An 18,335-nucleotide genomic window follows, 5' to 3' on the forward strand; every position below is an offset into this window, starting at 1 on the left:
CGGCCTGCGCTAGGGGATTGAAGACACGAGGAGGTAGCAAAGTGAGCGACCAGGATCAGCCAAGGCGAGGGAAAGAGGGAGTTGGAGATGCTTTGTCGGAGTAAGTGGAAAGGTGGGCGGCAGAAAAGAAGTATGGGGTATCCCGCTTCTCACCGCCTTGCCTAACTGTCATGATAGTAACGGAGTACTAAAGACCGAACCATGTGTACTCTACTACTACTAAATAATATGGTCTCGCTTGTCTCGGCAGGGAATTATTCCCCAAAGCATGAACTACTCCTTTAAAATAGGAACTTCAATGCGGTTCAGTGTGCGATTGGTAATTGGCAATTGTTCATTTAGTGTGTCATACTATGCCCGCCGCACTAGTATATATCCTTCCCCTCTTTTGGTTCGGATTTCTTATCACCACCGTTGGTTAAGTCTTCTCACAACACTGTAGACCTTTCGAGTATGTAATAGATCTGGAGATGCGCAGAGTTTTCTGGAAGCCAATTTTAGACATTGACATATGCGAAATTTAAAGAAATGCGATTATTAATGCAAGCTTTCGGCGGACCTGTTTGGATAGCGTCATAGGCAGGTGGAACCCCCACCTTTTTTCGGGTCTCCTCACACGCCGCTCACTAATCCAAACAAGCCATCTTTCTTTCTGTTTCCTTTCCCCCCCTCCTCCCCTTCATGTTTTCGCTTCCCGCTCTTCGCTCATCTTTCCTCAGGGTCCTCGTCCCAAGATTCTCCATCGTCCCTGGTACGTGCCTCCCTCATTTCCAGAGGATAGCTTTCCCCACTCGGATCGATTCCAGAAGCTTACCACAGGAGATGTAGGAACCAATCGATCCCTCGCAACCATGGCGACAGACACTTCCAAGTATAAGCTTAACCGTTAGTGGCTCCCTTTGCCCTGATCATCAGTCCGGTCTGGAGCTAACAATGTGCCTGTACGACAGACACCATGCTTCGGGTCAAGGACCCGAAGAAGTCTTGTATGTTCCCCTTTTATAGTAGGCTTCAGAGGTGCCTCATATACTCATCTGTCGCTATCGCTTAGTGGAATTCTACCAGTACCTGGGTCTCAACAAGGTTAACCAGATCGACTTCCCCGAGAACAAGTTCTCCCTCTACTTCCTTGCCTACGATGGCCCTCAATCTCTCCAGGGTGACCGTCACTTCACCGACCGCAACGGCGTCTTGGAGCTCACCCACAACCATGGCACGGAGAATGACCCCAACTACAGCGTGGTCAACGGTAACACTGAGCCCTACCGCGGTTTTGGACACATTGCTGTCTCCGTGGACAACATCGAGGCTGCCTGCAAGCGACTGGAGGATGCCGGATACTCCTTCCAAAAGAAGCTTACCGAGGGCCGTATGCGTCACATCGCGTTTGTCAAGGATCCCGATGGATACTGGGTCGAGATTATCCGCCGTCACAACGAGGATGTTGGCACTACCACCGATCCCTCCACCTACCGCCTGAACCACACCATGCTCCGTGTCAAGTGCGCTGAGACTAGCGTCAAGTACTACCAGGAAGTCTTTGGGATGACTTTGCTGCGCACCATTGAGAACAAGGATGCTGGATTCAATCTTTACTTCCTGGGCTACCCCGGTGCCAACCCTGAGAAGCGAGAAGGTGCCACCAACCCAGTCTCTGAGTGGGAGGGTCTGCTGGAGCTCACCTGGAACTATGGCACGGAGAAGCAAGAGGGCCCGGTTTATCACAATGGTAACACGGAACCGCAAGGTTTCGGACACATCTGTAAGTCATTCTCTATGTTGACCCCGCCCAATGGGTCTGCTTTTCGCAGAGGATAGAGGAGTCGCTAACAGCCGGTGATTAAAGGTGTCTCTGTCGATGATCTCAACGCTGCCTGTGATAGGTTCGAGTCTCTGAACGTCAACTGGAAGAAGCGCCTTACGGATGGACGGATGAAGTACGTGGCATTCATCTTGGATCCTGATAACTATTGGGTAGAGGTTGTCCAGAACGAGGCGCTTAAGCGTACTGGTAACTTGTAGTAGAGGGATTGTGTATTTAGCCAGCCTGCCGCTCATATACCGAAGATATTCGCACTGTTGTACTGCCGAAAAATAAAGGCGCGATTCGCGCTGCATGTACTTGTAGAGATAAAGAAAGTGTTGAGTAGCGCGGGATTTCTTTCCCTCGAGGGATGCTTGGGGTTACCGAGAGGCTGATTGGCCCACTGCGTGGGGGGATATCCCCCGCTTCGCAGGGAGGCCCGCCTATCAGAGGATCGCCAACACTTCCCCAGAGCATCGTCGCCGACCGGGCTAAGACCCTCCCCCCCAGCACAAGAACTCCAGACCATTATCATGGACGGTGTGCGCCATCTCCGTCTGTCCTCATGACCTTCTTCCTCCCTAAATTGTATCTAAGACCATGCATGCTGTCCGACTGCCCTCAGTCGATGTTGGGTGACCGGATGCTTTCTTCTTCTCACCCTCCTCGTTGAACTTATCTCCCTTCACCCTAACCCCACACCCCGGGGTATTCTCTCGCTGCTGTCGCACCAACTTAACAAATCTTGAAATCACCATGCAGCCGCAGTCTGAAAAACCCAAGCGGGCGCCTCGGAAGCATGTCACCACCGCTTGTGTTCCTTGTCGGGAGAGCAAGATCAGGGTATGTGAACTCTTCGCTTGGATCCTATCATCAGACTTGGTATAATGTTCCCCGGAGGCTGACGCAATTTCGCCCAGTGTGACGGTGCCACTCCGAACTGCCACAATTGCGAGAAGAAGGGAAAGGATTGCAAATACCAACACGGTGATGATAAGCGGAAGTAGGTTTAACTCGCTCGCTGTTTCTCTGTTTTCTCCGTCGGCCTCGTTGAATTTGCCTCTCGTGTCCTGGGTATCGACCGTCTTACGATAAAATCTGGATGGAATGTCGAATTTTCAGCGAACAGCGCAGGATCAAAATGGTCATTTTGTTTATCCGCGCAGCCAAACAAGGCTGACCGTACCCTTGCCAGAGTGTCTCTCCGCGCCGCGACGGAGTTATTTTCCGCAAGAATAGACCAACTATGCCAGTTCATCTACGATCATGGGTTGGAACCGCCCCTAATGAAACCCGAAGATGAGGCGGGCATGAACAGGGTTCTGGATACCCTGCAAATCCCTCGGGGGCTAGCGAAAAGGAGGGATTCGGTGGCGTCTAGTGGGAACAATGCGCAGCCCCAACCCGTTACTCAATCCCCGGCCCACACACCGTCTCCTCTCCCTTCTTTGAGTCGTCAACTAGGTGGCACCGAGGATGTACCCAAGGTCTCCTCTCCATCGCACAGTGTAATTCCTAATCAGGGTCTCATACCACCGGTCGAGAAAAGTCAAGTGTCTATGAACCCTTTGGCGATGAACCCGGGGTTGTCCGCCAATTATCCTTCGACACACTGGGGGTTTACTCTTCCGACGGCAGAGAGCTTAGATGCTCTATACGCCAACATAGACGGCGCTTCTAATCGTTCCAACGAGAATAGTACTAGTCCTGATAGCCTCCAGTTCACACCAGACATCACTCAACAACCGGGCGTTTTACTGAGCCAAGCGTGGGACCGAGACAATGAGTCAGATAGTGGTGAGGAAGACGAAGCGGAAAAAGATGTCATTGAGCAGATTTCGCATCGCATAGGGACTTTGAAGATCGCCGGAGATGGTCACCTCAGATTCTATGGAGCTACTTCAAATCTCAACCTTGTGGACGTGTCTGCGACACAACAACGCCAACGCCCAGATGCACGGACCGTCCGTCATGACGGACAGGATATATTGAACCATCTGCGGGTGGGGCAGCCTGTTGACCAGGCCCTCGAGGACCACCTTGTCGAACTCTACTTCACCTGGCAAAACCCTAGCACCTATGTGGTCGATAAGGATATGTATATGGATGCGAGGATGAAATGGAGGAACGACTTGATTGACACACCCTTTTATTCGGAGGTCCTGACAAATGCCATGTAAGTACCCGCTCCTCTTAAAGTTGTGACCTGTTCTGACAATTTCTAGGTGCGCCATCGGTAGTGCGTTCGAAGCCCGGTATCATCCCACATTCATCACGTTTCCAAAATCGCTTTCGGAGTTCTTTGCAGACAGGGCCAAGGCTCTTCTGGAGATCGAGTTGGATTCCCCTTGCGTTGCGACTGTGCAAGCTCTTGTTATTCTCAGCTCGCACGAGGGATCCTCCAATCGCGATGCCAGAGGTTGGCTCTATAGCGGTAAGCTTGACCATATCGGGAACTGCAAGTTTGTTACTGACTGTGTTTAGGGATGTCAATGCGACTTGCATTTGATCTCGGACTGCATTTGGATACGACACCTTACGTTGAAAAGGGCGACATAAGCGTTCATGAGGCCGATGTACGTAGGATTGCATTCTGGGGCAGCTATACTGCGGATCAGTAAGTATCACCTGTGATGATGAACCTGTTTAGATTAAGACTGATTCGATGGTACAGTTTCTGGGGGTTCTATTTGGGAAGGCCCTTCCGAATGAACGCAGGAGACATCACTATCCCAAAGCCTGCCTCCGATCTAGGAGCTGAAAAGGAAGGTATGTGGCACCCGTATGGGCTACCAATGAAGTCAGACCTACTGGAGAACGGATTGAGGAACCCGAATGAACTGATAAGCCGCCAATTCGCCGTTCTTTGGGAGATCGTATCGCCCGTCGGCCACATTCTGTAAGTTCCCGGCTTCCGACGCCCTTCTGCAAATGCTAACGCGGATACAGATACGGCTGCTCCGACATTCCACGCCATGATCTGCAGAGGCTCTGCCACAGAGTTACGGATGACCTTTTCGCTTGGAAGGCCAATCTGCCGTCCAGTCTGGATGTTGACCTCGCAAATGATAATGTTCCGAAACTACCTCACCTCCTAGTGCTGCAGTACGTTCGCGTTCCCCTACGACTTCACTTTCGCTTGTATCCGAGACTAACACGATCATAGCATGCAATACCATCAAATCGTCATCTTCACCCACCGACCCTGGGTATCGAAGAGTTATATTCAACCCCGCAGCCCACGCCAAGGGCCCGGCTATCACCACGCTCGACGAATGTGCGTCGAGTCATCAATAGCAATTGCCCGACTCCTCCATATATACGAGAAACACTATACATTCCGGCGTATGAACAACCAAGTCGTCGCCATGATCTTCAGTGCGGCGCTCATGCTCCTTTACGTCACCATATCAAGTTCCCGACCAGGCGGAGACACCGCTAGCAGCAACGCAGAAATGGTCGCCTACTTGAATCTCTGCTTCCGCGCACTCGATGAGATAGGCCAGTCATTCGAAAACGCCAAACGCACCCGTGACTTCCTGGTCAGTCTGCAACGGCGCTGGCAAGCGCACATGCGACGCTCCGGGGCACTGAAGCGCCAAACGAGTCGTCATCAACTCTCCTCCCAACAGTCCACAGGACGCATCACAGATGCAGAGGCCTCGCGGAAAAAGTCCCGAGTTACAGCTCCGAAGAACCAAGCCGCTGTTCCACTATCTTTCAACAATACGTCTTCAATCACAGCCCCAAAGCTTTCTACCAACCACTCACAGTCTCAGTTGCATCAAGGACCGGGACAACCAGCCTCTGACCCGACACAGCAATTAGGCGTATGTCAGCCTGGGGAATTGGACTGGATCCGGGATTCAGATTTGCAACTGCTCTCCGAGAATTTGGGCGATAGCGGGTTCCCTCACCTGGGGAATACTAGCACCACCTATGGGAGTGACCCGACCCTGCCTAGCCTTACTGATATTGAGCCGTGGTGGGATTCGCCTAATGGGACTGGTACTTTCGGAGGGTCTTCCTTATGATTTAGATATAGATGCCAAATAGCTTAATGATGCTCGATACTACTGCTTCTTTTTTTCTTATAGAATTGGCTCCTAATTTCTGTTGGCGACCCAGCCTACTTGTCTTATCAACGTTCTAGAAGCCCAAGGGTTCCACCCAACCATTCGCTTGCTTTGCGACCTCTTCGTACGGTCCCTTCCTCATCAACACCAACTTCATACTTAACACACTCCGTTGCATTGTGTATAAACTCGGATCAATACTCGAATCAAATCGAATTAGTGCTATTCGGTTTTTGACCTGATAGAGCCCGTTACGTAGAATGCTATCTATGCAGGCGCCTCACCGTCTGGAGCAAGAATGTGGCCCTGAACGCCGTCGAATTCCTCGAACCCCGCAGGAACACATGAAACACACGAAGCAATGCATGCTACATGCGTAGAAAATTTCGTATTTCGTCACCACAATCTAAACACGCCTAAATGTCCGTTGGCATGTCATATACTAGACCTCGGAATCATCAAAGCACTGGACTAGGCTAATGGCCTGCTTGATTGTAACTATATTATCTATAATATTTACACGCTTGTGTCCAGTACTTGTGGTATTCTAAATCGTATGTCGAGAATTCGTTTGTTGGATAGTATCCGTTTGTTGGGAATCCATTTGTTGGAGATCATTTTCCTCTGAGCCGGTGGAATCTTGCCCAGGACGGGCCAACTTCATGGTATTGAGATATATGTTTTTACCCTTTTCTTTCGAGAAAGCCCAAAATCTCTTTAAGCCCCTTGAGAGGGCTTTCAGGGCTTTCACCCCTGGAACTCCCCTCTTGGGCCGCTGGTTCATCGCTTGAACCTCGAACCTCCTCCAATGATTGGGGCTGGTAGGGCGCAACAGGCACCCGGGGTGGCCACCTATTCGAAGAGAAGCATGGGATTCGATAGGTGGCCACCCCGATAATGGCTGAAGCCATGGAAGCTAAGAGAGTTTCCAGTCCTGCCAAATGTGGCTTGTTAGTTTCGCTCGGGATTTTTCCTTTCTTTGTTATGCGCAGGAGTAATATCGAAGCTAACCTTGCTGGAAGGATTTCCCTTTGTGGATATATTGGCTTGTGCCCAATTCCACGGGCGCGTTCATTTGAGCGTGACAGCTGGTGCTCTGTTGCCTAATGTCGGCAATATGTTGGTTTGTGTTGCTTGAAGGTGTTCTGCCTCCGCTATGGAGGTACATTTGGCCCGGCGGGCACGCGTGCTGGGGAAATGTAGAGAAGATGTTTGCTGTCTTATGGAAGAGACACACTTAATCTGTTCACCATGGACTTGGAGTAAAAACATACTAAGCATGTTATCGTTGCACCGCCAATGCTGTGGTGGCTATGGCCACAGGCTGAGGCTATGAATTTCAGTGGAATACTGAAGTGCTGTTGCTGTAACCGCCGGGTGCTGGAAGATAAAAGGAACAGAAGACGACTCTCCAGGCAACTTCAGTGTTAAGTGACTGTCAATGATGGTAAGTGGGGGTTAGTCTACAAGTTCCTTTCCGCTTCGCCTTCCTTCCCGAATGGGAAGGTGCAGGCCTTGCCCGTGAGAGTTGATTATGTTCAAACAATGCTATGGGATTTTACTAGTTCTTTATAGTAACTACACTACATCAAGCGATATGTCGCACAAGCTCGTTGTTGCTGCCCTGTGTGCGGGCCTTTGCCTCATCAGTGTGCTCCTCGGAATGGCTTGTTACGCTTTCGTGAAATACATCAATAGAAGGTACGCCAAACTGAAGTGTCCTGTGACACAAGTTTCTTTTCCCCTTCCTTATGCTACTAATATACCACTTGGAGGCTTTCCAAGAGGAATACAGCTAACTCAATATGTACCTATGTATATAGATGGCCAGCTCCAGCCCCACGGAGGGCTTACACGCCCCGAAATCTCGATGAATTCCTGAGACTAAACGCAAGGCCCTCATTGGGTCGTGATATCCCCTTGCGGGACTTCGAAGCAGACAATGTGCCTCCTGCAAACATGGTATAAGTAAGTAGGGATCAACCGGGGATGGAGTAATGCATACACATAATGCCAAGACATAAATGGACGTTAACTGACTAGTTAGACACTAGCAAATAATCCCTAATAATAATAATCTATCAGAACTACACTAGCTACCTAGATAGCCCCAATGCACCCTGATTTTACCAGTAGATATGAAATGGTAGAAACATAGAATATGGTTATTGACATCCTCAAAGTACGCGGTCGGATTTAAGTTAGACCACGCCGAGCTGCGACCCGTAACGGGTATAGTTGCAACTACTACTCAACAATCCCTTTCCTATCCTCCATCTCGCATCGTCTCGCTTCCACTTCATGACATGATTTTAGGCAGGTCTTCTGCATCGAAAGTCTGTCTTTTGTCTCGTGTATCATGTAGCTACCGTGTCATACATGGACACGATCATCTACGATCTAGCAAATGGGTGCGACGCGCATTATTCTCCCATAACAGCCATAGCGTCAACATTCCAGTTGGAAACAACGGTTCCATAGCACTCAAGTAGGTCAATAGATATACTGCAGAAGACAAGCCAGCCTCAGTACTGATAGCGAACTAAGAATAACCCCACCTAACTCTAACTCACTGACAAAACGACCCAATGAGCGCGTTATTATCAACTTTCCTGCAGGCCCAATCTTCAACCTACCTCATCCTCAATTATCTGGACATGCTTTTCCCCAGGCAGCTAACAACGGCGAGAATGCACCCACTGCTGAAGCCGAGCGACTGTCACAAATAGCGTCCATCACGTCCTCGACAATAGTAACAGTCAACTACCGTTTGGGCATCTCCCCAGCCACTCCCAACGAACTAACCCTCAACCAAAACCCATACAAATTCCCTACACCCATCCATGACACGCTCGCCGGGTTTGACTGGGTCCTGCAGACCCTTCAACCCCAGCGCCTAGGGATCCTAGGCACGCACATCGGCGGCTCGCTCGCACTCATGCTCTCCCTTACAGAAGTACGATCCATCCACGCAGTAGCGGCCATTGACCCAATTTGCGACTGGACATCACTTGATGAGCATTGCATTCAACAACCACCATCCTCTGATGCTAATGGAAATGTCCCAAGCAGCAGCAGTAGCAGAAAAGGCCCTCGCGGAGGAGGAGCTGCGCCCCACGACCTTGTCCCTCTTCTCAAAGCAAGAAAGGAATACTTCTCCACTCCCGAAAGATATTTCGACGCATTTGCGTCGCCATTGCTATTTCTTCGCTCGCCAGGGAAAAATGTTCCTCGTTTCTTTCCGGAGTATCTTACCGGTCCGGAGTACCCGATCCCTGTTTTGAAGGCGAGAGATAGTGTATCCACGGAGGATGATCTCATCGATTATTTCTGGGACGTGTATATCGGAGAAGAGGATAGCATGAGTGAGGCAGAGTCTACTAGGAGTGAGACGAAACGAAGTCCTCCTCGTCGGCGAAAGGCGCTCTCCCGATGGCCTCCATTCGGTCTTGATTACGGGAATAGTGGTCCGGCGTGGCAGAGTCCTAGCCATGGGGTTAAGCGGCTGGAAATGGAACTCCCTTGGGTGGGAATATTTACTCAAGCTGTGCCTGAATCTGATGACCAAATCGGCAACTCGGAAGGGAGGCAGCACAAAGGGTCCTCTACAAAGAGAAATAGAATGTCCAGCGTATTGTTACAGCAGGCCCATGACATGGTCGATGTCATGCGAAGATCTTGCTTTTGGGGGCGTGAAAAGGGATACAGCGAGAGGAGAGTGACTCTCACTCGGTACCCGCAGGATGCAAGGGAATTGGCGGGCCTCTGGCTACGGGAAAAGACGTCGGATTGAAGACGCAGTATACTCCTTGCTACGCTGGATATATAGGGCGATAAAATATGCCATTGATTGTTTTTTAACGTTGGAAAAAAACAAAGGAAAACAAGGAAAAGGAAACAAAAAGGAAGCCTCATTCTTCAATCATCAGTTTGTCGTCGGCCTCATCAGCCAGAATTGAGGCCTCCAAGGCCGCGACTTTGTCCCTCTTTCTCTTCAGCTCCTCCTCCTCCTTCTTGATGGCGGCTCGGAGGCGGGCAATCTCCTTCTTCTTTAGATCCATATATTAGAATATGCTTATATTGACTATATCTTTTTAAGGCGAGTTGATATTACCTTCTCCGCGGCGGACATCTTCGTGATGTCTCGCTGCTCTTTGGCAGGCTTCTTCGGCTTCTCAACCCGGGCACGTTTGCGGGGACCAGCCCCAGAGAAACTCCCAGCGAGGAAAACAGCGTTGTGGAAGATGGCCTATGCACGCCGCCAAGATTAGTATCATATCTTATAATGTAGTTCATATTCTTGAATAGATAAGACATACTTGGGTAGGACGCTCCATCGTTGTTAATAAGGACTTAGTTTCTTGGAGGGAGGGGAAGGATGTGATTGTTACAACAAAAAAGAAAAAAAAACTATGTCCGACTACGGGCTACGAAGATCTTTTATACTCTTGGATTTACGACTAACACAAGGATATCAATGACTATTCTTCTAATAGCACAATAGAAAATCGAACAATGCATTGTGTTACAAACTATTGAGTATGGTTAGCATTTGACTTGTGTTGCTGGATCCTATTCTATTGCTCATAGTGGTTCCCTATTGTTGATCATTGGGAACAGACGAGGTTGGCTATGAGGCTTTGGAACTCATTCATCATCCTCCTCATCGTCGTCGGTGTAGTCGTTGTTGTCGCCCTCCTCTTGCCGGTCGTCGTCATCATCATCATCATCATCAGCATCATTATACATGGACTTGTAATAGCCATCCCTCTCCCATTCTTTTGCCTTCGGATTACTCCCAAAACCCTCAATGCCCAATTGTCTGAGATTCAAATTCACCTGTCAAGCACCGTTAGCCATCTGAATGTTTGTAACACGCTAGCTTTCATTTATTGCAGGGTGTGACGGAAAAGGGGCGAATGTATCCCACTCACGTCAAACTCCACGACCAAGTTGACAATCTCATCCATTTGGAATACGTAATTAGCGCCATTGAGGAAATCGACACCAATAGGCGCCGAGAAACCGTTTTTTCGGATCAATTGAAAATGGGTTAGCTGCCCATTCACGGTGTTCGTGATCATGAAACCCCGTAGTTCTTGCGCGTCTAATATCACCTCAGCTCCCGGGAAGCGGTAATTCGTGTCATGATCATCAGCCCAATCGGGTCGGCCACCACCGTGGTCATCTACTTCTTCCACAATCACCAACGATCCCGGAATTTTTGCCCCTAGAAGGATGCTCGGCCCGCTGGCTCGAATCAATTCCAGGCCTCGGATGGTAACCACCTGGTCGCCAAAATCTGCAAATGCCGAAACCCCGATCTTTATCAAATCGGGTGGGATCTTGACGGTTTGTCGATATTTGGTCTCCGGCCACATGGTATTATGATAGTACTGCAATGCACGTCCGCCAAAGTCCATGAATGATGCGAATGGGCCTCTGGACTTGTGTATCACAGCCTCTCTTATCCATCGGTTGGTCTCCCAAAGTCGAATCGTTATGTCGAAAAGCCGACTGCATCGGAGTGTACATGTACTGTGATATAGCAGTCGCCAGTCAACATCTCTATTCTGATGCTCCTTCACGAGATAGCTTAAAAATCCACGTTCTCCATTGATATCGAATCGCGTTTTCCAGAATTTCTGTTTATGAAAGAGCATGCCCATGGATCGTGAGGCAAGACGGCTATTAAGGTAATCCCGCGTTGATAGATAATCTCCAAGTAACTCGATTAGCTCGACAGGAAGCCGCCTAAAGCAGTCAGTTGCATTGCAACTTCTCTTGAGCTTGTTCTGTATTTCAGCTGCGCATTCAGGCTGTTCTCGCTTGGATTGTAGAAGGTGTATCAGGAGAGGTGCCTGATACGGCTCGATACCATCCATGTAACGAATATACGACGAAGCACCTATGAGTTGGTCATGTATCAGCCTGAAGAATGGAAATTGGTCAATGTGCTCCCCCCCCCCAGGTCAATGAAATGTTGTGCAAGGGAGTTAGGCAGGCAAACCATATCCAGCCGGAAATGGAAGTCTTTTCAGTACATCATAAAGGGCACTATGATCAACATTGTCCCCTGCGAAATGCTGTGCCAACCTCTGCCAACATATCTCATGGAAGAAATATATATTTCGTGGCCAACACGGCAGGTCAGACACCGTGCAGAAATCGCTCCTGGTGGTGTCCCAGCGCTCGTCGGGGTCTATGGGGACCTTGAGAGGGTCGGAATTTTTTCTGTAGCCGATGCCACTCAACTTGATAGAGCCAGCAGCCTGATAGACTGTAGTTGTTCGTCGACCGGTAGTCAGTATGATGTATCCCCATGAAATCCCAATCCCGTCATTTACTTACGGGCTCGATAGGAGGCATGCCACACGCCCATCTTGTCATATAAAAAGTCTCCACAAAGTATGCATTGTGTGCCGTTGAGATAATAATCAGGCTTCATTGGCATGTTAGGCTGCAAGCCTCGTGGGGGATGCCAACGTGGACGGGACGACATGATTTGATGTGCTGTAATCTTAGGAAGTACAATGTCTCTTTCTGTTGTTGGGTGGCTCTGTAGAGGAAATACTCTTAAGGCCCTAGGTCAGTTCGGATGTGCAATCCTCCGTATAGATCATAATTGAGTCAGGGCAAGCGGCGCGATATTCCGGTCACTCACATCGATCCCTTGGTAGATCTGACCTTTGGGCCCGGTTATTTGGGTTTTGGACCCTCATCTGGGCCACTGAAAATGTATCTAATGGAGGGCATTAAACGGAGGACTGGTTGCGCCACCCGAAAACCACTTCGCCTGGCTCCTCGTCTGCGTCGCAGACATTTCTTAACTTCTGAAGCAGCGGGTTCGTAATGTGAAGTAGTTGGAGTATGTCGTTATTGTCAGTTAGGACATTCGAGCTATCCCTCCAATAAGACCAAATACATTGCTTCGCATTACCCCAAACCATTGCTAATTAGCAATGTATACACGAATGCTTGGGTTTGTTGTAGCCCTCTCTGTCACAGTAGAGACCACTCATATCGGTTCACAGGCGCGTAGATTAAGTTAATCATTGTTTTCCACGCTCTTTCCAATCGAAGCCCCTGCTAGTGATAAATTGCAGTTGATATAAACCACCAAGGTCGGATATAATGAAGCCTTTCCCTTTATGTATGTTGTTATTATTCCTTCGTGGCAGATAAAAGAAACTGAAAACCTAGTACAGATGATTGATATGGCCATTTTGTAACTCTGGTACATACTCTGCTAACTTTCTCTTAAGTATCCATAGCCCATTTCCTCCCTGCACAGAATTTGCGATCACAAGCTTGCTGGTGGGAGGCTTCGCATTCTGAATCAGCTAAGTCTCTATTGGCAGTACTTGCTCTATTTCCCGTCCAAGTAGGCATGGTATGGGACTTACTTGAATTGGTTTTCATATGGTACGGGCTTATAGAGAACCTTCCAATGCTATAGTTCTCCAGAAGCGGATGTCTCTTGTGCTATTTCATTATCGCAGGCATAGAGAGTATGTTTCTCATCCCACTTACATATCTGTGGTCCCCTTTACACGGTGGTATCCACCACTGAAGCATACCAAAGAAGGAATCTTCAACATAAAGGTGACCTCTCTGTATAACATCGACCCAATACCAGAGCTCTCTGCTCCCGGACAAGCCGGAAAGAGGGTGCCCCAGTCCGGTCCAGCCGAACAGGGGGGAAACTGACACAGACGTGACAAGCGACGACACCAAGCCCGTAGTCTTGGTAAGGAAAAAGAAGTATGTCCCAAGTGCCAGCCCCATTTGCCGTCGTAAACCAGGAACAACTACCTCAGTAATCGTTATCTCGAGCCTCAATCGTGTTCTTTTTCAAACGAAGGATACTCTGAATCCGATGAGCATCGGCACTCAAATCCAACACCGCAGCACCGGGAGCCCAATCCCTACGGTCGGTAAGCAGGGTATACCATTTATAGGCAAATAGAAAAACCGAACTCGTGTACCAACTGCAGCGATTCCGTACATGGTCTGCACGGTTGTTGCATTGCTCCTAATGGTCACCATGTTGTCCTGAAGCTCTTGACGGACCGAATTCCATTTGAGAGTGGTCGGCTCCGTCATGGTCGGCCGCTTGGCTTCAACCACGATGACCTTATCTAGGACGTTGTTCCTGAAATGGCTTACAGATACGTTAGCCCTTCTGTTCGAATTGCCGGGGTCGACAAGCGCTTCCCTTTCAAAAGCAAAATTGTGGGTCCCGAAGCAATGAGCGAGGATGTTCAACCATGCGTGGTCAACTAACTCCTCGTAAGCCACCTGACCTATACCAATTTGTGTTAGATGCGCCTGAATGGCAGGAGACTGGTCGTATGTCAGGAGGTACGGAAGGGCCTGGGCGGTCCGCTGAGCGTGCTGAGCGTTCTGCATGATGATTCGTCTGTACTATAGAGAGCCAGCTCTCGTTTCGAGATCTTGTCGTCTTTTTTTGCGCTGAAACTGCTAAAAAAGATTGCAAAGTAGTCGAATCTGGAGAGAAGAACGGAGTTTAGATTACTCGTTCTCTCTATATATACTTGAAGTCACATAGTAATTCACTCCCAGTTCTACTTTCAGTGTTTCTGATTCAAGATACTACTACGAAATACCCACTCATAACACATAAAACACATGAGAAGCCGACATGTCATTCAAGTAAACCAAGGATTGCAGTTTAAATCAGCTGCACAATGTCTTCTCCACAACGGGGGGTCTATCGAAAGAACAGTTAAGTCGTAACACTCGCTATTGATAAACGAGTGTCTCCTTGATGCGGCTGTGTATGACTACGCTATGGGATCTATCACCATCATACCTTCTCAAGGTGCCGCAAAACGGGGTAGAGAAGGGTTCGGTTTTATGTATCTAGATAGAATATATTCAGACACTTGAGCAGGGTCATCTTGAGTGACTGGCGAGTGGCCGCGTAGGTAGCAGAGATATTAAAGATCTTGTGGTGCCTGGCTACAACTATGAACATTGCTCTAACATACATCTCTAAGCCACCCGGAAGATCCATACCTATGAGATTATAGTACTGTGTTATGCATATTTTCTTGGGTCTGAAAAGTCACCGAGCGATGTTATGGACGAAAGAGAGATGGATGTGTGTTTAAAATAGTCAACCGGTGATGTTGATTGTTGACGCTTAGGGCTTGATCATATCATCCTACGAATGTAGCTTTTTGAGACGACTTGGAACAAGAGTAATTACAGACAGAAATGGGCCCACGCATTCGGTTATTGCCTATACTACTTCACGTTCATTCAGTAGCTGCACTCGCCGACGGATCATCCATGTCAAGCGACGCCTCAACATCATCCTCCGGCACGGGACGCAGAACCTCCAGAGACAGCTGAGGATCTTTTGAGTAGGCCCGCAAGCCAACCACACATACGGCATTCCATGGATCGCTATTAGCATCGCCTTCGCCGGCGCTGCTAACGGATTTGACTGGTGTGCGAATTTCTTCCACTGGCTCTTCGTCTGAAGACATATCGAGTTCAGAGTCAAATTCGAATCCCTCCAGAAATTCAGCGTTTGCAGCATTGTATAGAGAGGAGTTCTTAACCCGGACGGATAGAGTGGTTTTGCTTCCGTTTCGAAGGCAGTTGTCCGGGACATGACTGTCCTCAAGTGAGATAGAAGGTATAGAGGCTTTTCTAGTGAGCTTCAGTTCGTTGACTGGTAGTTGCACGGGCCCGTCGGGAACAACTTCCTCAGATGGGTTATCTTCCCTGACAAGTTGTTGTTTTCTGCCCGATTTAGCAGCGAATCTTGCATCGAGCCTCTCGCGTCTGGCTTCGAGCTTCCTCGCACGGACCCACTCTTTCTGCAATCTCTCCTTAGTCTCCTCTCTCCGTTTTTTGTGTTCGGCTGCTTTTCGCCGTTCTTCACGCTCTTGACGTGCGCGTTTCTCCTTTTCAGTTTCGTGGACGATACCCTTTGCGTGCGCTAGGTCGTAGGAAAGGCCAATTTGGAGTAGTTTGCTACGCTGGGTGGGAGCAAGGCGACGAACGACTTCTTCGACAGGGAGCTTCTCTTTGTTTCGGTATGCTGTGACTTTCATGAGGACGTGGTAGCGTCCTGCTTCTAGGTCGACTTCGACGTTAACGGATCGCCACATTAGCTCGTTGCCGTGGCTGCGGACGAAGTAGTCGTCTTCGCCCTCTTTCTGGAGTCGGAATTTGAGGTCGAAGTCGTATTCGCCAGACAGACCTTTGTAGTATCGTTCGTCGAGCTTGGGGGTATGGTTAGTTGGTTAAAAGGGTTGGAGTTATGGGTTGTGCGCACCTGGGAGAGAACGATCACGGCAGGACCGGCGGTCTTTACATCTAGTACGAACTTTGTGCTGTGGTAAGTTGCCGACCATGGGACGTTCAGGCTTGTCCATTGCTGGGTTACGGTCCAGTCGTCGTTGAAAAGACGGGTTCGGTCGAAGTGTTGGTATTTCTTGAGGAGGTCATCGTAGGAAATCCAGAAGAACTTGTGATTGTGAGTATAGCTTCAAATGAGGAAATGTGGGTGACTTACGCCGTCATTGCCAAACCTGTGTCCCAGTTTCTCCATCCATTCTGGTGTCCATTGCTCGGAGCCATCGCTCCACGCTCCAGTCCATTCCTTCTTACCCCATGGGTTTCTAGATCGTGTAAGCTATCTCTCTATGATTGAGAAGTGCGTCATACATACCTTAGCCGAAGCAAACGCTGCCCATCAACTTCTCTCGCCTCCATAATCGAGTATGAGTGGTTCTCACAGATACCTTTCCTATCTCTCGGAGGCCCAGTATATTCCGGCTCCAGCCAGTTGGCAAATATTCCCGTGCCGCAGCCGAAGAGGAATTCCTGGTTGACGTGCATGAGTTCCTCTTTCCAAAACCGGTCCTTGTCAAGAATATTGCTGGTAAGCACGTCAGAAGTGACACCACCGGTGAGGTCCTCAAGCGCTTCCCTAGGCATTGTTAGCGCTCGAGCAAATATGGTACCTGGCGAGTGTCGTACCCAACAAACCCGCCTTCGATGGAGGAGTAATCGCCGTGAGCCTTAGCATAAGCCTTTTCCAGCAACGGCAGCCAGGTCTCATTTTCATCTGCGCATTGAGCGAAATAAAGAGCCCGCGACCCAGTCTGCCACACTCTACGATACTCTTCCTCTGTATCGATCCGATTGATATCATCCCAGATTGATCGTTCCTCCACAGACTCATCGTAATCGGCGGCACGAAGATAAAGTTTGTCATCCACGATGCATTGCTGCCATTCACCGTCTAGCAAGGAATTAGCGTTCTAATGCCCTTCAATCCGGACAATAGCTCACCTCTGTAAAACAAGAACCCATACACTCCAACATTCTCATTGCGAGCGACACAGATTTTCTCGATTAATCCTTGTTTGTTGCCCATGGTACACAGCGCGGCCATGAACCAACAGTCGCCATCGCGACCTTGACGTACGTCCGAGGCAGTGGGCCCATTGATGTAGAACTCCGGTTTCTCGAAAATTTCCTTCGGAAGATAACTCCATCAGCAATTGTCTCATCTCATGGCCCATTCTCTGGCGTCAAGATATTACTTACTGTTACCCTCTTGACGCCCCGTGGAAGCATCTCTAGATTCTCCTCATCCAGTCCTTCCAAATAATTCCTCCTCCGGCATTTCAAGTCCACCTCGATGTCGAAGTGGGGGTCGGTATACTTCTGATTCAATCGCTCACATTCCCTTGCAATACGCTCCACAGCGCGCTGACACTCCGCTCGAGCCTGTTCATACGACTTTGAGGCATGTTGTCCCTGGACTACACCCGAGGGCGTCCTGGCAGCTTTGTTGCGCGCATACGGATTGTTTGGCAGAACTGTATGGACCAATCCTGGAAATTTGGAGTTGAAGCCATTCCAGAACTGCTGCATTGTCTCCTGTGGTGGCTGGGTTGGCCTTTTGCGCATGCGACTCTCTGATCGTGAGGAAGGAGGAGGGGTATAGACCAAGTCTTGATGGTCGTCGCAGTCCATGATTATAGTTAATTATTATATGAGCGTCGAGAAATATATACGCTCTTTTGTGGTAGAAAAATAAGCCGAGGCGAAAATATGAACACGAAGATGATGATCACCGATGCTTCAACTCATGCTTGCATTTTCAGCGCACACGCCCCGCCTTAATAGTCAGGAGTCCTCGAGGACCCCTCGTGTCCCTATCCGAGGCTGAGCAAATCATAGTTAACCTGCTTGACCCTGGTAAGCATCAAAGCGCCCCTGAAGCACCGCCAATAACGTTAGCCAATAAGCATACTTGATTCTCACTGCTTTTGCCGCCGCCGGGGGGTAGCTAGCCTTGCGCGATATAGTCATATGTGATCAGCTGGCAGCTGAGGGATCAGCGAAGTCGCATGCACGTTTATGCACGCTTTTCATGGTGAAACAGACTACAGCCGTTCGTG

The 18,335-nt window shown here is 49.2% G+C and overlaps 7 protein-coding genes across 7 annotated transcripts; 3 read left to right on the forward strand and 4 right to left on the reverse strand.

Annotated features, from left to right (window-relative positions):
* The first annotated feature begins 615 nt into the window (after positions 1-615).
* On the forward strand, positions 616-2,105 carry BO83DRAFT_374831 (lactoylglutathione lyase GLO1). The gene is made up of 5 exons (XM_025530295.1): positions 616-751; positions 829-885; positions 951-986; positions 1,052-1,762; positions 1,847-2,105. Exons 1-5 carry the CDS (start codon positions 682-684, stop codon positions 2,020-2,022), a joined length of 1,050 nt encoding a protein of 349 aa, XP_025391965.1. The 5' UTR covers positions 616-681; the 3' UTR covers positions 2,023-2,105.
* A 212-nt stretch (positions 2,106-2,317) lies between these two features.
* BO83DRAFT_434016 (transcription factor domain-containing protein) lies at positions 2,318-5,873 on the forward strand. The gene is made up of 8 exons (XM_025535739.1): positions 2,318-2,647; positions 2,725-2,807; positions 3,000-3,980; positions 4,030-4,238; positions 4,289-4,421; positions 4,479-4,703; positions 4,754-4,909; positions 4,971-5,873. The coding sequence occupies exons 1-8, from the start codon at positions 2,561-2,563 to the stop codon at positions 5,836-5,838; spliced, it is 2,742 nt and encodes a 913-aa protein (XP_025391966.1). The 5' UTR covers positions 2,318-2,560; the 3' UTR covers positions 5,839-5,873.
* Positions 5,874-8,177: 2,304 nt separating this feature from the next.
* On the forward strand, positions 8,178-9,673 carry BO83DRAFT_353078 (uncharacterized protein; the record flags this gene model as incomplete). The annotated part of the gene is made up of 2 exons (XM_025529021.1): positions 8,178-8,368; positions 8,428-9,673. Exons 1-2 carry the CDS (start codon positions 8,187-8,189, stop codon positions 9,671-9,673), a joined length of 1,428 nt encoding a protein of 475 aa, XP_025391967.1. The 5' UTR covers positions 8,178-8,186.
* Positions 9,674-9,791: 118 nt separating this feature from the next.
* On the reverse strand, positions 9,792-10,217 carry BO83DRAFT_423144 (uncharacterized protein; the record flags this gene model as incomplete). The annotated part of the gene is made up of 3 exons (XM_025535082.1): positions 9,792-9,929; positions 9,995-10,129; positions 10,200-10,217. 3 exons carry the CDS (start codon positions 10,215-10,217, stop codon positions 9,792-9,794), a joined length of 291 nt encoding a protein of 96 aa, XP_025391968.1.
* Positions 10,218-10,428: 211 nt separating this feature from the next.
* BO83DRAFT_453961 (uncharacterized protein) lies at positions 10,429-12,382 on the reverse strand (the record flags this gene model as incomplete). Its single annotated transcript, XM_025536930.1, has 4 exons — positions 10,429-10,719; positions 10,815-11,788; positions 11,891-12,160; positions 12,232-12,382. The coding sequence occupies 4 exons, from the start codon at positions 12,380-12,382 to the stop codon at positions 10,528-10,530; spliced, it is 1,587 nt and encodes a 528-aa protein (XP_025391969.1). The 3' UTR covers positions 10,429-10,527.
* Positions 12,383-13,696: 1,314 nt separating this feature from the next.
* On the reverse strand, positions 13,697-14,292 carry BO83DRAFT_384918 (uncharacterized protein; the record flags this gene model as incomplete). The annotated part of the gene is made up of 2 exons (XM_025532600.1): positions 13,697-13,808; positions 13,889-14,292. 2 exons carry the CDS (start codon positions 14,290-14,292, stop codon positions 13,697-13,699), a joined length of 516 nt encoding a protein of 171 aa, XP_025391970.1.
* An 872-nt stretch (positions 14,293-15,164) lies between these two features.
* Positions 15,165-17,841, reverse strand: BO83DRAFT_304719 (calpain-like protein; the record flags this gene model as incomplete). The annotated part of the gene is made up of 7 exons (XM_025527232.1): positions 15,165-16,142; positions 16,196-16,387; positions 16,436-16,541; positions 16,592-16,852; positions 16,903-17,167; positions 17,218-17,404; positions 17,476-17,841. 7 exons carry the CDS (start codon positions 17,839-17,841, stop codon positions 15,165-15,167), a joined length of 2,355 nt encoding a protein of 784 aa, XP_025391971.1.
* Positions 17,842-18,335: the final 494 nt, after the last annotated feature.

This window comes from Aspergillus eucalypticola (genome assembly GCF_003184535.1).
Source record: "Aspergillus eucalypticola CBS 122712 chromosome Unknown BO83scaffold_3, whole genome shotgun sequence".
Classification (NCBI taxonomy): domain Eukaryota; kingdom Fungi; phylum Ascomycota; class Eurotiomycetes; order Eurotiales; family Aspergillaceae; genus Aspergillus; species Aspergillus eucalypticola.

Excerpts from the sequence above, each read along its gene's own strand:
- BO83DRAFT_434016 (XM_025535739.1), top strand. The coding sequence starts at position 2,561 with ATGCAGCCGCAGTCTGAAAAACCCAAGCGGGCGCCTCGGAAGCATGTC. Across the intron at positions 2,648-2,724 it reads GTCGGGAGAGCAAGATCAGG|TGTGACGGTGCCACTCCGAA; the intron begins GTATGTGAACTC and ends AATTTCGCCCAG. Across the intron at positions 3,981-4,029 it reads GAGGTCCTGACAAATGCCAT|GTGCGCCATCGGTAGTGCGT; the intron begins GTAAGTACCCGC and ends GACAATTTCTAG.
- BO83DRAFT_374831 (XM_025530295.1), top strand. The coding sequence starts at position 682 with ATGTTTTCGCTTCCCGCTCTTCGCTCATCTTTCCTCAGGGTCCTCGTC. Across the intron at positions 752-828 it reads AAGATTCTCCATCGTCCCTG|GAACCAATCGATCCCTCGCA; the intron begins GTACGTGCCTCC and ends CAGGAGATGTAG. Across the intron at positions 886-950 it reads TTCCAAGTATAAGCTTAACC|ACACCATGCTTCGGGTCAAG; the intron begins GTTAGTGGCTCC and ends CCTGTACGACAG.